This window comes from Gasterosteus aculeatus, chromosome 6 (genome assembly GCF_964276395.1).
Source record: "Gasterosteus aculeatus chromosome 6, fGasAcu3.hap1.1, whole genome shotgun sequence".
Taxonomy (NCBI): domain Eukaryota; kingdom Metazoa; phylum Chordata; class Actinopteri; order Perciformes; family Gasterosteidae; genus Gasterosteus; species Gasterosteus aculeatus.
Window position 1 is genome coordinate 6690277 of NC_135693.1, and position 13761 is coordinate 6704037.

The 13761-nt window shown below is 45.1% G+C and overlaps 1 protein-coding gene across 4 annotated transcripts in view; it reads left to right on the forward strand.

Moving 5' to 3' along the window:
- The first annotated feature begins 1634 nt into the window (after positions 1–1634).
- The window catches only part of LOC120820957 (stromal membrane-associated protein 1), a 56492-nt gene continuing 44365 nt past the window's right edge, over positions 1635–13761 (forward strand). For 2 of the 4 annotated variants that reach the window (XM_040179231.2, XM_040179232.2), the window contains exons 1-3: positions 1635–2145; positions 9553–9686; positions 11449–11534. In XM_040179231.2, the coding sequence (XP_040035165.2) occupies positions 2028–2145; positions 9553–9686; positions 11449–11534 (338 nt within the window). In that variant the 5' untranslated portion in view covers positions 1635–2027. The remainder of the gene's footprint in view (positions 2146–9552; positions 9687–11448; positions 11535–13761) is intronic. The other 2 variants (XM_040179234.2, XM_040179235.2) reach the window with 1 other exon arrangement.

Here is a 13761-nt window from a genome sequence, read left to right on the forward strand (position 1 = left end):
CTTGTCTTTGTGCTCGTTATCATTAGGGTCGTATAATATCAGACTGCTGACTGCTAAATGAAAAATAACCAGAACCAGAGGAGACAGTTCTCCCCTCTTTTACAACTGCACAGCAGCTTGAAATGACTGCAGTAAGACTGCAGTAACATCTGCAATGCGTAGTCACACGCATGACCATAAGATTTCTGAATGCTTCTGCAGTCATTGAGGTCACCAGCACAGTGTATTATTGCAGCATCTAATGATGCAAAACGTGGCTGTTTTGCATCTCTTAGTCGTCATCAATGCCGGTTTATGGTTGTATGTTATCGCTGTGTGGTTACTTTGTGTCTTAATGGTCATTGTCAGTCAGTTGTTCTCTGCCTGGTTTGGTTGGGTGCCGTCTCTTTCGTTTATCAAGTTGCTCTTTTTGGTCATTTTGTTCTCTCCTAATGGTCTATTCTGTCTCTTTATAGTGGTTTCGTTCTGTTTTTTGTCATATGCCGTCTCTTTTTGGTTATTGTGTGTCTTGTCTTTGGTCATTGTCCATCTCTGTGGTGGTGTTGTGTCTCTTTGTCTTTGTTTGAAACTTTGGGGACCCCCAAACCTGTTCCTCCACCCTGGTCCAGGGGCCTCTGTTTGAGCAGTAGCCCCGACCAAGGGCGGCGAAGGTTACTGTTGCTACTGAAAAAACAGATTCCTTGGTCTTTCTTGTCTTAATGGCAATCTGGTCCACTTACATGTTCTACTGGTGCAATAACGTTCAATGTCACTTTAACTATTTGTCCCATCGGACAGTTGAAACTCTCACACGGACAACCTCCGTTAAAATGTCATTCTGCTAATGTGGTTTTGAACTGCAAAGGCAAGGAAAGTCCAGAATGTGTGTGTGTGTGTGTGTGTGTGTGTGTGTGTGTGTGTGTGTGTTCTGTACAGACGTGAACGGTCCGGTGTTGATATCAGTGTCCTACAGAGAATGCCAATAAACACTAAAAAATGTTAAACTTGTACATGGCCAAATATTGTAGAATTGTTGTCCTGGTCTAAACATTGAAATCCTAAATATGAGTTAACAAACCAGGAGTAAGATTATTAAAATCAGAAACCCCTCAGAAACTGTTCTGATGTAGTACACCCAAGAACAGAAAGGAAGATGAAGCTATAGCTTGCATGGAAACAATTGGTTGATTCATTAACCAATGAAAGATCGATCAGGTACTATACGTTAACAGTCTGCTGGGTGAGTGTAGGATGACTGTTGGAAAGTAGGGTTTGTAAATTGTTCAAATTTTAATTTTTAAGTATCAGAGTCTCTGAGTGAAGGGAAAAGGGAAATCTACAAAGTGCTTGATGTGATTTTCAGTCACTCAACAGCTTCACTGTACTGAGAACTCTTGAATTAATCCCGGCAAAGACAGGAGATGCCGCCTCCCTACTATTACTGCTACCACCACTGATAATAATAATAATAATAATAATAATAATAACTGTATATAATGAGTACCATTCACACAACCCTTGTCTTTTTAAGTCAGTGTTCCAATTCCCTCGGCTTTCTTAAACCTTACTTTGCAGATATAATATCTTACAAATAGTTAAATATGATGCATTATTTTATAAAAAATAAAGTAGGTCATTTTTTTCACGTTGCAGTTGTGCAACATTTAGATACAGCTGACCTGTTGATGAACAAATATTAATAATCTCATGCATGCAGATAACAGCTAAGAGCTTTGCTTTATTTGCTTCGCTCAATGTCATCCGTGTGTGAATCCCGCACACTCGTATGTTCGCACATCATGTCGCCAAATTCTCCTCCTCCTCCTCGCGCGGCGCAGTGAAAATTCCCACAGTCTTGAAGGCAGCAGGGATGCTGCTGCCTTGGATCCCCATTACCTCGTTAGCAGGTTGCGAGCTAGCTGGATACAGGCGGCACGGACTGAGAGCGGCTTCGAGGGGGGTGTCCCACCCTTTTTAACACCAGCTGAAGGACTCCGCGGCGCGCGTCGGCTCCGCAGCTGCGGCGATAACTCCCAAACTTCGGCGAAATGACGACGCGGTCGGAGCGAGAAAAGGCGCAGAAGCTGAACGAGCAGCATCAGGTCATTCTGTCCCAGCTGCTGCGGGAGGAAGACAACAAGCTCTGTGCCGACTGCGAGGCGAAAGGTAAGCCTCGGCGGCGTGGGCTGTGGCGAACTATGTCAGCCGCGTGAGCGTGGAAAAAAAAAAGGATGCGGGAACTCGGCCGCTAGCGGTGCGCTAAAGCTAGCAACGCAGTGCAACGTTATCCATCACTTACTGAGCTTAACTCTGACGAGCCGCTCAACGCCAAAGTGTGTCGTTAGTTCTGACTAAAATATACATATGTTTCCATTTTCAATATGTTTTATGTTATACAATGCAAACGGAGTTGGTGCTTGTCCAGTCAGAATTGAGGTAAAAACGAATACTATTGAGCGACATTTGCGCAAGTGTGACGTTACATGAAAATGTACAATTTCCGTTCAGCCTTTTCAAAATAAAATCCCCATTGAGCTCGGTAGTTAATGTATGTAGTCAAGAGTTTGAAGAGGAAGATTCTTTTTATTTTAGTTCAAGGCAATAAATAGTAACAGTGAAAGTTGAACGATGTAAATAAAATAATTATTTTTTTGTACATATATTGAAACCTATGTGAAAAAACTTTTGTGAAGCAGCTCTTTTGTTTATGAGGTGTTATTTTTATTGCCTGCCTAGTGTACAGAGCTTTGTTTATTCTGAAATCATTTTTACCAGTATTTCCGGTTTTGTATTATACGACTAACTTGGCGCATCTTTTTATCCTACAGTATCCATGTCATGTCCTTGACTGTTTTATTTATGAGCGGAAACCGTGGGCGTCCCGTGTAGACAACATTGAATTAGATGTGTCGTTTGCTCGCCGAATGTGCTGCGCAGAAAAACGTGTCGCCGTCAGTTACTGCAGGTCTATTGTGCAGCTGCAGCCAACACCTCAACGCCTCTGACGCGCGATGCGCTCCTGAGCAAAACCACCCCTAAAAACCCTATTAAAATATACGAAAGTTTGTGATCCCTGGGCTTGGACTCTGACATTGTCTTCCCTCACGGAGTTTTCTTTAATCGTTGGGGCACAAGCAACAGTTCGGCCTGCACACATTGGCCTTCAATGGATTCCAATAGGTTTAAAGATTTGCAAGCTGCACCTTGATAGTTCACAGTCGTGGGTGTTCACAACATACAACATAAAAATAGATCAATTTAACAAAATTTCGCTCAATTGATTCAGAAAAGTTATCACATGATTCACATGACATGTGAACGTCTTGTATTGAGTCTACTTATGACTGAAATCCCTTTGCGTCATCACCATGCCTTTGCTGCCTCCTGGCAATAGTAATCTGCAGCACCAGACCTCCCTCAGCCGGCAATCTCGATTTGCCTCCGCCTGCTGCAGTTGCATCTCTTTTCCATTATATTATTATCAGTTTAAATAGCATTTCATTATCCTAATCTGGGGTTGTAGCTCCTAGCATGCACGTGGTGGAATGTGAGTGGACCTGCATTTGAGTTCTTCCATAGAAAGAATACAGTAACCATACAAAGACGTTTGCTTCATACCAAGGACAATCATAATGAATAATCTCCTAGTTTCAAACCCACACTGGGATTAGTCGTCGCTCCTGGTCCTTTCAACCACAAGCTCATGCTTGTGTGCCATGGATGTGGTTTTATGTGAGCCCCTCACATAAAACCACATCATTTTTGAGACAAACGTTTCATTTGTTATCAATCCTGTTTCTTATCCAGGACTCATGATTCTAGCTGCTTATCAAGTGTTTTTTTCTTCCTTCTCTCCACTGAACTGCATCATGTGCGCGAGCCGGTGACCTTGCAGCCTGACGAGTGTTTACTTCTGTGACTCGGCAGCAGCATCCGGCGATGCCCGATGTGTCACGGTCACTGTGTCACAGTTCATTTCATCCAAACATTGAATGGACGTGAAATCTCATCAAGAGATCACGGTTAATAACTGTCAGTGCCGCTAAGTGATGCTGACGATGTCTTACTGAATGTGTCTGTCAGCGATCCAAACCAACTTTAGTTGAATTTGATCAACAAGCATCCGCATCATTTCATGACTGAAAGGAGAAAAGTTGTTATTTGATGGATGTTGTTTCTCGTGTAGCCTGTGTGAGCGCAGGCTAACCGGCACAGCTGTCACATGTATCATTTATGTTGTTGTTTTGTCTCAAACATGACAGGGACTGTCAACCCCAAAAGTCAACAATGTGTATTTTCCTCCCAGGCAGCGATGTGCCCGTCTCACAGTTTCTGGGAGGAGACATTGGGTGTTTTTACTTTGAGCACAACAAGCAGAGACGTGGACAGCTGGTTCGGTTTGACTGATCGGTCCGTCCCCTGCAGGCGGGTGTCCGGGCGTGGTTGGCCCTGCGGTGTGGTGACTCACCTGAGCCTCTCAGCTGTAATTCCACCCTCACTCTAGTCTACACACGCTGCCCTACATTCTGTGTGTGTGTGTGTGTGCCGGTCCTTATGGATTGCAACTCCATCTCCCCCGTCCCTCTTGGCTGCTCAGTCCATCCACTACTTGGAGTCCAGACTATCATTTTCGCCTTTTGTTATGTGTGTGTGTGTGTGTGTGTGTGTGTGTTCTGATTTGTGGCCAGGTTGTGGTTGGGTTTTTGTTTTCCGAGCTGGCTACATGCAGCTCTACTCTCTGCTCACACAGCAGATCTTGGCAAGCACTGGGCGTTTTGAACCCATCCGTGTCTGCTGACATGTGTGCACACACACACACACACACACACCTGCGTTGTCAAGCCTCTTGGAAGGTGTGAAACACGGGCTCAGCCTCGACGGGAGGAGCGGGTGGAGGTGGCCGGTCGGGTGAAGCGCCACACAAAGCTTGGTTTAATCCCATTGGCATTCAGGGCGATGGAAGGAGGCGCGATGTTGTCGCCTGAGCTAACTGCGCCCATAAATCCCCTCCGATGAAGGCGGATTGAACGGCGCACACTCGAGTGTTCTCACCCAGCAGCCGTGGGACGACAGCGAGAGGAGTCGTATTTATTGGTGTGACATTTGTCTCCTACGCGTCGGTCTGCAGACACTTTAACTCTGCCAACACGGTGCGTTTAATGGCGAGCGTTTCCAGGAGAATAAAGGTTTGCGTTGTGCTGGCGGATCAGAGTGAAGATGTGCTTTGCAGCACAACATAATTAATATGAAAAGACCTTTGAAAGGAGGCAGACAAATAATACGGAGAGGCTGTTGTGTTTGAGTCGTGAGAGGAGTTTCATTTATCTGTTGGTCTTTGGTATCCTGCTTAAAACCAGTTTTTCTTCCTGGTTGACCAACATTATCAATGAAATGTAAATCTCAGTTTCTACACAAATAATCACAATCACTTTAAAATCTGAAATGCCAATTTGTTTCTTAGAAATGATGCGGTAATGATTTAATACAGTCAGTTGACCTGTGAAAAGCTTTGTGGTTCGCGACAGTAGTGAAAAGAAAAAAAAGTGATGTAAACAGTTTATTAATGAAGATTTCTTTGGTTAAGCAGCAACACTTCATTTGAAATCAACTCACCAACACTTTTTCCCAGTTTATTGATTCTCTTGGGAAAAGCAGTTTTCCTCACAGACTCCCGGTAACACGAGGCGAGTTAACAGATTTAGAAATGATCACTTTGGCTGAAGCATCCTTTTAACAGCGTCTTTTGCCCCCACTCGATACTTCTTTAACCAAACCTGTTGATTCACTGTACGTAGATGATTCAGTGGATTAAATGGACGGTGTTTTTACCGAGTGACCAGAGTACTCCGGAGCTCTAATCGTATTATTTCCGTAACAAACTGTGTGTCGGCTCTTTTTGCTTTTCATCCTTGCTTTCTTGCTCTAAACTCACCAGTTCGTTCGGTACACATCGATGCATTTACCCCCCTCCACTCCCCCTTTTATGCCCCTCATTCTGAAGCAAATAATCAAGCAGCATTCCGCACACAGCCTTCCTTTGCCAGCAGATGGCGCCCCGACATTCAGTCTCTCTCCACCCACCCTCACCCATCCATTACACCTGCTGACCTGAATTATAAATGCTGGACAGGTCATAAATATTCTAAATGTGGCGGCCAACCGGTTGTTGCTTTTCCCTCTTTCTGATCACACGGTGAACTGAACCGGGTGGCAGATATTGAAGTAAACCTCCACCTCCATGGGAGCAGTCTCTCCTCCTCACTCCTCGCCCTGAATCTCACTAACAGACCAGCAGGGGGCAGCAAAGTGCTTTATATTTATATGTATATATAAAGCACTTTGCTATATAGCGTTTAATATGTGATTAGATTAAAAAATGAACTAATTGATTTCACATTTTGAAATTCATTAATTCGCTCGAGTGTATTTTAGATATGGTTTTAATTTTTTTTTTAAACACAAAACTACACACATTTAATCATCTCCAAGCCAGAATTCCACCGGTTGGCAACATCTTGAACTATTGACTGCTGGTCCGCGTGCATTTGTGTGTCTGTTCTGTAACCTTTTAGAACGAAACCCTCCACAAACAGTGTTGTTACCACAGCGATGGGCAGAACAAAGGCGACATGAAATCCCTTTTACATGAACTCTGCGGTTGGTGCCGAAAGTGAGGGGAAAAAAGCAATTACCATAAACCACTGCGAGGGGTTGCTGGGACTCGGAGCGTTGTCGCAGCTCATCATCTTGGGGGAGACATGTGACCGGCAAGGTTCAAATTGAATGTATAATTCCCGCGAGCCATTAATATTTTCCGCTGAAGAGCTCAATTGAATTTCTCTCAGTGATGTAGAAACACTCTGAAGTAAGAGCAGGACGGCGATCCACCGTGAAATCTGATCGTCTTGTCGAGCGGTGACGCGTTGGTCTGCAGCACGCGGGCTCGACACGCGTGAGCGCCGTGTTGACCAAAAACGTTTTGGGAGATGCGCGTTCAGAAAGGTCACAGCGGCGCTGATCCAAAGTGAAGTCCGGCTTACTGGGCTGAGCTGCTTTGAACCAGGCTTAACACTCAGTCATCCCGGCCTCAATGCCCCCTTAGGCCTCAATGCCCCTTTAGGCGGCCCATATAGCGCATTAGTGCCACTGCATTAACACACTGATGCCCCTGGACTCAGTCTCCTCGCCGTCGCTGGCATCCCTCCCCCCGAGCCGGCCGTCGCAGCACAACCTTCATGTAGCCCAGATGCATACAAGCGTTCGGAGGGACTGCAGCCCCGACGCCATTAAAGCGATTTGACTTGTCAATCCGTCGCCTGTTCGTTCATCCATTTGACGGAACGAGCGTGGTTGTTTTGTGCCCCTTTTTTATACACGATGCATCCGTACGACAGGTTTTTGTCGTAACCCTAACCCTTTTAAGCAACTAATATTGCTAAAAACGCACCGTCTAAAGGTTAAAGCTCTGCGACAAAAACATGAGGTCTAGCGGCTAAGATGAAAGATCTCGGGTAGATTTAGCGACTGGAGCTAGCGATGCTAACTGCTGAACGCTGCTCCACGAGCCGGCTGACAACGTCTCTCACTTTTTCAATGTTTCTAGCTGACTCGTTTTAAAACAAGGATCTCATATTAAGGTCTTCTTCCGTAAAACCCAAGTCAAAAATCTTTTAATTGGAAATTTTCCAGTTTGATGCTCGGTGTAAATGCAGCAATACACATTTGTTTGAAAGGAAAACGCAGCAACGCAGTAGTGTGGCTGCAGCCTGAGACGACCTTTGGAAGGAAAGACCCAGTCGCCATCCGCGTCTCAACGGGCGTCGCCTCATTTGCGTGTCAGTGGAAATCAAATTCTCATCCGTGACTCGCTGGAGGTTCTTGGCTTGGTTTTTATGTTCTCTGGCAGGGTTTTTATGTAACCCCTTGTGTTTTTTTATTTTAATTAATTTCTTTGCAGTGGGCTCTCCAGCAAGCAGGGATCCAAAATCCGACTTGGACTCTTCCTAAATTGGGTTGGTTTCACTTCTGTGCCGTGATAATTAGGTCTGCAAAAGCACGAGATGAGCGTTTAGCTCGTTATTGCACAATTAATTGATTATATGGTATTTTTTCTTCTTGTTTTAATTTACTTTTCTGGGGATCAGACTCTGTAAAATTTTATTATGTTTACTAATAAAAGTTTATTAAACTCGACGAGGACCCAAAATGCCTTATTTTATGGTACGTTTTACTTACTTTTTTTTTAACGACAGTGATATTAAGTTAAAGCTATTCGTCAATAAATTAAAGTAATTTAGGAATGCATGCAGAAAAACCTTTTAAAAGACTTAATTTGAAGAGATATTCAAACACTACGCGTGAAGCTATTTAAAAGAAAATCAGAGTTCTATTTTGGGGTTTATTAAACTCTTTATACACAACGTGTACATTTGATATGAAATATGATACGTCTGCACCTTTTTGTTGAGCTTCAAAGGGCCGCATGTACACACTTTAATATGGAACAATTATTCTATAACCACAGGAAGTGCAATCACATGATATCCATAAATAAAACAAACCCTACTAAGCTCAGTTCCTAGAATCCCATTAATATGTATTAGGGATTATTACTTCCTGAGCAATGTTGAGAACAAAAAAATAAATGATAAGCCAAATTTAAAGTGGGTGAAACACTAAACCGTTTTTTAATAATCTTTTTACGAGTGAGACAATTTTGCCCAAGTAAGTGAAGCCGTTGAATGTTTGTGCTGTCTGGATTTGATCTCCTCTTATTAACTTGCCGACTGTTCAGCTCGCTGCACTCTCCCTCGTCACCCACTGTTTTGCCCTTTTGTGGGAGCGAGGGTTACTTTTTTAATTGTTCAAAGCACATTTTTACTGTTTGGGGTGAAGAGGTTCCGAGACAATAGCGGCCTTTTGTTTTTCTCCTTTTTTTACATTTTTTTAAATGACACAATTTTTTCATTTGTTTGTAATTCACCGCTTCCTGCTGTTCCACAGCCTCCGCACCGTAGATATTAATCGAAACTGTCTCACCAGCTATAGATGAAATCCTCCTCTCTCCTCCGCCGAGTCTGTTCACCCAATAGGGCTCCACGGCCATCACGGCGAAGATGCCACGCGGCCGGAATTTTAGGCACACGAAAAATGTAAAGGAGCCAGAGAGACTTCTGTGCGTTGTAGAGATATTTAATCCTGTCATCGTTCCTTGAAAGGACAAACGCGAAGGCGCCGGCCTTCACGTTGAAAGAGATGGGAACCCGTGTACTTTTTGATAAACGGTTTATAAATCGAAATACCGACTTTGACTCCACCACTTTCCTGCCAGAGGGCGAGCGACCGACGCAGGAGACGGACCTGCAGTCAGCGGTGCGCTTAAGCAATTTGGGTTCAGTTCGCCCCTCTGGCGCCGATGGGTCTTTTTTGAGGATCCCAGTGGTTTTCATTTGAATTTGAATTTGAGTTTCCATGGCGGATGGGTAGCTGTTAGAGGTGAACGTCTGACCCACGGCTGATTTGTTTGGAGCAAAGCAGCTTTGAAGCAGCGACTCTCTCTCTTCCCCACGCCAGGTCCTCGATGGGCGTCATGGAACCTCGGGGTGTTCATGTGCATCCGCTGTGCCGGGATCCACCGCAACCTGGGGGTCCACATCTCCAGGGTCAAGTCTGTCAATCTGGACCAGTGGACACCTGAGCAGATCCAGGTATATACACACACACACACACACACACACACCTTTCTCACATACATTGTCTCTTGCGCAGTCATTAGAAATACTGCAGAATCTCAGGACAAATCCATCATAGACAACTGTCACTTTCTTCTCTGTGGTGTTGCTCTTTTTAGGATCTCTGATTCCAGTTGATGTCCCTTTTAAAGGAAGAGGACACACGTAATAACTTTTAGACTGATTGTACCTATGATTTACATCTAAGAATGTATTTGGACCGGGGTTGTTTTATATTCCTTGTAGCTTATCGGGCATCACATGTTGTCACTGGTACATTCCCATGTGGCAGAAACCATGGCAATACTTTATGTGAATGAAGCAAACATGTAATCAAATAACCTGGGTTTGCTTTGTGCAAGTTAATACAATCATTGACGTTTGTGTTCTCTGGTCAAGTTTTCCATTTAACCGAAAGTACCCAATTTGAGGATAAAGGGCCGCTTTGTGTTCACAAATGAGACCCCGTGCAGACGGACTCTAGTTTGCCTGAACCCGGTGAACCCCGTCTCCGGATAGCCCTATCGTGCAGACGAACGCACTGTATCCGCACACTGTATCCGCACTCCCTCGAATCGGGGTCCAAAGTGAGTAAACTCAAAATCCGATTGCTGTTGTTGTTCGTCTGCACGCTATCTGCATACCTAATCGGATTGCATTACGATCCAACCCAGTCGTCATTGTCGTCTTCTTCTTCTTCTTCTTCTTCTGTGGAGTCTTTGTCTGTATACGCCGCACATGCTCCGTGTTATCCGTCTTATACGCGTGCTCCTGTCTTCTCCTTCCGTTTTCTTCAGTTGTCTGTAGCACCTTAAAGCGCCACCAACAGGCGTGGGGGATGTACTACAGCGGAGTCAATCGGATTCACTGGGTTCATGTGCACGCGATTTAAAAAGTGGGTAGGTGTGAAAAATGAACCCGGGTTCAGGCAAACTGGAGTCCGTCTGCACGGGGTCTAAATCGCAGCGGACAAAAGTTAAACACACAGCAGGCATAAAAAAATAAGAACATGGTTGAGCCTAAATGTGCTTACCCATTAACCGTCTATTTTACTTTAAATATAACCCACATTTAACACATGAACATCATGCTGCTGCATTGAAAAATATATAAGGAGAAGACTTTGAAACGTGTGATTGGGATTGTCTGTTTGACAGACGCACACACACACACACACACACACACACACACACATAAATATAAAGACACTCCGACGTCTAAAGGGAATACAGACACCTGTAATCAGTATGTGGGGAACTAGCTTGTCTCATTGATTCAATTACACACAACAAATGAGGTGTGCGTGTGTGTGTCAGTAGAACTCACCAGAGCACATTGAGAATTTATTCAATCACGCAGCTGTTAATAAATCCAATTGTTCAGTCCTTTTAAGTGTGTGTCTGTCTCTTGAAGGCACAGCCCATCCATCAGCCGAGTGAGGGTGAAAGGAGCACTCACTCTGAATGTTAATGCCTGTTTTTCAATGACTAATTAATTCTGGATGGCTGATTGTCCGGACTCCGTCTCAACCACTTCTCCCATCATCACCTCATTCATCACCCTCCTCTCGATTTGCCCTCGACCGCACACGAGCCGGAGCGTCTTCCCCTCACCTGCGTACGAGCGCAGACGGCGGGCCAGTCGCGTCGACCGCTAACGAAAAAACACGTCTGTGTGCGAGCTCGACGCGTTCTTCAAAGGAGTTTTACCGATCTGTGTGTATTTGTACTCCCTGCAGAGTATGGTGGACATGGGCAACAGCCGGGCCAAGCGGCTGTATGAGGACCACCTACCGGAGAGCTTCAGACGGCCCCAGACGGACCAGTATCCTCAGTTTGTCACCAGCCATTGGCCTAAACACTACGCCCCATGGTGGGCACTTCATAAAAAGAAGGAAACGTATATTTGACATATTTTCTGCCGTATATTGGGGGGGGGACACGACCGTCGCCGAGACCGGCGCTCGCGTGCTCTCCACGCAGCGAGGAGAGAGAGATGGCGGCTCTTTATCTTGTAGCTCTCGCTACCGTGATCGGCCGTTGTCTGCAGTGTTGGGATCATGTTAACCCTGTCTGGAGAGGCTGTGACCAGGTGATCGCAGAAGAGCTAGGCCCTAGGCTAACTCATGTCATTTAAAAATGGAAAAGGGCACTCAGTGCCTCAGGGCCGCCCTGTGAAAACCTTGTTTTTGGACATTACAGCCCACATTCGCAGCGGGACTTACGGCTCGTTTTTGTGATGTTAATGTCATGAGGTCTGCTGCTGGTGTTGCTCTTTAATTATGCAATAACACCTGTTTGTCAGCGTTTTCAAAGTTTCTGCACTCATTCAGGTTGATCAACCATCTTCACGTTCACAGTACATAGAACGGCTTGAACGTGTTCAAATATGTAAAAAAAAAACTGCCATATCCACTGGTACAAAAACTCTTTAATTTGTTTTATATACATTAATATTTACCAGAAATAGTGTTAAAGTATTGCCGTCCCCCAGAATTCCCCTTGGTTACTGCATGAGACGCCGCCTGTAGCAACGCCTGCTTAGAGGAATAAAACCTGCTGCCCTGATCGGATATTCATGATAAATCTCACCAAGCGCTGTGCTGGTCAGGCGTGAGAAATGTTCATATCAAGGACAATTTGTTCTTGATACCTCGGCTGACACGGGAGTCGCTGTTACATTTGATGCATCACAAAAAATGCAAAACACAGATTTATTCTTTTAAAGTCTCAAATGATTTAGTCAATTCCGATGACTAACTGCGACTAATACTCTGCCTGCTGATCGTTTTAACCCAACGCAAAGTCTCTCCTGCTATTAAAGTCTCCCCCGATCATCTGCGGCCGCACGCGGCAAGCGGCGCGCGCTGAATCCAGACGCCTCCAGGAACGTCTGTGTGCGCACCAGCTGCAATCTGCCCTCCTCTCGCCCCCCGATACGGCACGAGAACAGCCGGGTGGTGAACACACGGCGCCGCACGTTCATACTTCCACCAGCAGACTGAAAAGAAATAATCTCTCCTTCTTTTGACTCTTAATACCCCGTCTTGTATTAGCGCGGGCGGTCATCATTCCTCGCTCCTTCTGAAGTCGGTTCCGGCGGCGGCGCCGTCTGAGAACAGCAGATAGCAGAGCGGGGATTAGAGGAGCGTTTGTCCTCCTGCGTTCATTCAGTCACGTCGTCCTGTTGTATTTGCAGTTGTTTAATTTGATTAATAATGAGTGTTTCATTGGTCAACAAGATTGCGTTTACTGGAAAATCAGGTGTGAATTAGTCATATTCTAAATCTTAATTCATGAGTTATACTGTAAAAACACTTGTTGAGGTAAAAATAAAATGATATAATTGGTTTAAATGAGCAAATCTCCCTGTCCCGTTCCAAGCAACTCATGGTAAAAAAAGAGTATTTACTCGCCTCATAATTTTACAGGCTATGTGAATACAATATTGTATATAAAATGTAATTATTGATTATTGGAGCATTTAGTATTATTGCATCTACGTTCCGTCCAGTTCTGCAGCAGATCAAGAGAAATATTACAAACGCTCAGCAGGTCCTTGTTTTTCGTCTAGTTTATGGCCGACCGTTGGTAACGAGTGTAACGGGTCACTTATAGACGACATCCATCTCTCTGGGATTCGTGTCAACTGTCGGCACACGCCCGACACACCGCGGCCCTTCGTCATCCATCGGCCGACCACGTCACCCGGGACGCATTTATCCACCCCACCCGTCGCCCGGTGCCTCGGCCTGCAGGGTCCCATCTGTTCCGCTGCCTCCAGCCATCAGCACTGAATAGCAGCCGCGTCGGACATCCGCCCCCCGTGGCTCGACCCCGCGTGGGCGGTCATCGTTTTTCAATCTTGGGAAGTCTTATAACTTAATCCGCCAGAAGCGTCGCCGATGAAATAGGGGGATAAGCGAGTTGGGATGTGAGTGGGTGTGGGACTGAATGTGTGCGTGTGTGTTGGCATGTTTGAGTTTGTCACGGCGCTTTGCGAAGGAATGTTAACACGAACGCCATGACATATTTTCTTAAAAAAAAAAAAA